General features: G+C 43.1%; 1 protein-coding gene across 1 annotated transcript; it reads right to left on the reverse strand.

The window, feature by feature from the left end:
- Positions 1 to 1,200: 1,200 nt before the first annotated feature.
- Positions 1,201 to 2,565, reverse strand: LOC114634085 (heterogeneous nuclear ribonucleoprotein A1). The gene has a single exon (XM_028782736.1). It carries the CDS (start codon positions 2,501 to 2,503, stop codon positions 1,562 to 1,564), a length of 942 nt encoding a protein of 313 aa, XP_028638569.1. The 5' UTR covers positions 2,504 to 2,565; the 3' UTR covers positions 1,201 to 1,561.
- Between the last annotated feature and the right edge of the window lie 252 nt (positions 2,566 to 2,817).

Raw genomic sequence — 2,817 nt, forward strand, 5'->3', positions numbered from 1 at the left:
TCCACAGCCATCAATTCTGGAGAAATAAAAATTGGGTTTGAGATCAATAACAAGGAGATGGCTTTTAAAAGATGGGAGAGACCAAAAACACGATTGAATTGTTCTATTTACTCTTTGTGAATATCATACATGTGTATAATGTATTCTGTTCATAGCTACTCTCCACTTCCCTCCCTCCAACTCTCTATACCTAATTTCATCTAGCTGTGGAGTCTTGTGGGCTCCTCTCCCTCTTTGACTGGCTTCATTTTGTGCAGGTTGTGTGGAAGTAACCAGAGTCACTGTGAGTTTGTGAGTACGGCATCCAGAAGGCAGCATCTCACTGCACTGCACCCCTCCTCCCCCGGTCTGGCAGCAAATACATTCTTTGCTCTGCCTCCTCTATGTTGGTCCCTGAGTAATTGTGGGAGTTTACACCTGAGACCCCAGTGAACCTGAACACACAGATAAAAGCAATGCAGAGGTGAGTACTGCACCCACCTGCATTCATCAGTGCTTACCTATGCAAGTTAGTCTCCCAAGACTCTTCCTGCAGCCAGGAAAGTAGTAGGATCTTCTTTGGAGGGATATAAGTGGTCTGAAGCCACCAGAAGTTTAAATATAGAGTTAATATAGGGCATTCACACACACACAGGCACACACACACACACACACACACACACACACGAAGCTTCACAGAAAGAGGATAGAATGTTTCTAAAACAAGAAACAAGAAAGTTCAACTATTTTCTACCATCCAGAGAAGATTCAACTGCTGGGGTCCAGCAGATGAAGCCTTCAAAAAACAACCATGAATAGGACATTCAAGGAAATGGGTTTCAGAGAAGTGAGACCTACTAAGCTAAATAAGCATTGCAGAACTGAAAATTACAGTTTATAAAAACAAACTTTCAAACTATGTGTTTAACAGAAGCATTAGTCCACAGTGGGGGATTAGTTATCTAGAAAAGTTGTTCAATACAACACACCCAGATTGACACACAGAATGAGTATGGAGCACAGGCACTCCCACACTGATAGAGAGATGCATACACTCATGTATACACACCAGTCATCACTGGTGGCATTTGTAGAGAGCTTCTAACGTGCTTTCTTGTTTATTTACATTCACCTATGATCTTGGAGCTCTTTTTCATAGGTCAAATATTGGCATGAGATAAGAAAGATTATTTTTTTTTTTTTTTTTTTTTTTTTTTTTTAAAAAAAAAAAAAAGACACATTTATTCAGCGTCATGATCAGACTATTACATTTAGCAATCAACAGCATGGGTGAAAAAGGTCTACAGTAAAACCTTTTGTTGGAATGCTTTACACTTTCCACAGAACAGAAACTAAAATAACCTGTTATACAATTAGTCACAAATACAGTCCTGGAGTTTTTGCCCACACACATGAGTATTGTCTAAAACATGTCTTCTTTGTAGCAGCTAGGCCCTGCCACCACTGTGCTTGGCTGAGTTCACAAATCTGTTGTAACCTGTAGCTTCCCTGTCACTTCTCTGGCTCTCCTCTCCTGCTAAGCTTTGTTTCCTGGCTATAATTAGAACCTCCTGCCACTGCCCTAGCTACTGCTGCTGCTGGAACCTCCATAGCCACCTTGGTTTCGTGGTTTAGCAAAGTACTGGCCTCCACCACCATAAGGCCCAGAGCTCCTGCCTCCAAAGTTCCCTCCCTTCATCGGTCCAAAATTTGAAGACTGATTGTTGTAATTGCCAAAATCATTGTAGCTTCCACCACCTCCAAAATTGCTTCCGTCATTGCCAAATCCATTATAGCCATCCCCACTGCCACCATATCCACCACCACCACGGCTGCCACCAAAGCCACCACGACCACTGAAGTTCCCTCCTCGACCAAAATTGTCATTGCCACCAAAACCACCTCCACGACCACCACCAAAGTTTCCAGAACCACTTCGACCTCTCTGGCTGGATGAAGCACTAGCCATCTCTTGCTTTGACAGAGCTTTTCTTACTTCACAGTTGTGGCCATTCACAGTATGGTATTTCTGAATAACAATCTTATCCACAGAGTCATGGTCATCAAAGGTGACAAAAGCAAAGCCTCTCTTTTTCCCACTGCCTCTGTCAGTCATAATTTCTATCACTTCAATTTTCCCATACTGCTCAAAATAATCTCGTAGGTGATGTTCTTCAGTGTCTTCTTTAATACCACCAACAAAGATCTTTTTCACAGTTAAGTGGGCACCTGGTCTCTGAGAATCTTCTCTTGACACAGCCCTCTTAGGTTCCACGACTCTTCCATCCACCTTGTGTGGTCTTGCATTCATGGCAGCATCCACTTCTTCCACAGTGGCGTATGTGACAAACCCAAAGCCCCTGGATCTCTTGGTGTTTGGATCTCTCATTACCACACAGTCGGTTAGTGTACCCCATTGCTCAAAATGGCTCCTCAGACTCTCATCAGTTGTTTCAAAGCTCAGCCCTCCGATGAAGAGCTTCCGCAGCTGTTCCGGCTCCTTGGGAGACTCTGACTTGGACATGATGGCAGGATGATCAGAGCCTTCAGCGATGCTTCCTCCTCAGCGTCAAAGAGCAGAAAGGAATAAGAAAGATTATTTGAGAGACTGTTTAAATGCAAATTGTGTGTGTTCACCACTTTTCTGTCCTTATGACAACATACTAAGTTATTAATTCATAAGTAGAAAACATTCATTTTGGCTCACTATTTCAGAGCCTTTGTTAAGCTCCCTCAGCTCTTTTCCTTCAGGATGATGATAGCACAAGAATCATTGGCAGGGTATCAGCCACGTGGAGGAAGCTATCTTGTGACACTGGAAGTGAGGACACCACTCAA

Source organism: Grammomys surdaster, unplaced genomic scaffold (assembly GCF_004785775.1).
Source record: "Grammomys surdaster isolate TR1022 unplaced genomic scaffold, NIH_TR_1.0 843, whole genome shotgun sequence".
NCBI classification, from domain to species: Eukaryota; Metazoa; Chordata; class Mammalia; order Rodentia; family Muridae; genus Grammomys; species Grammomys surdaster.

Bases quoted from the DNA above. Each gene is read 5' to 3' on its own strand.
- LOC114634085 (XM_028782736.1), bottom strand. From the start codon at position 2,503: ATGTCCAAGTCAGAGTCTCCCAAGGAGCCGGAACAGCTGCGGAAGCTC.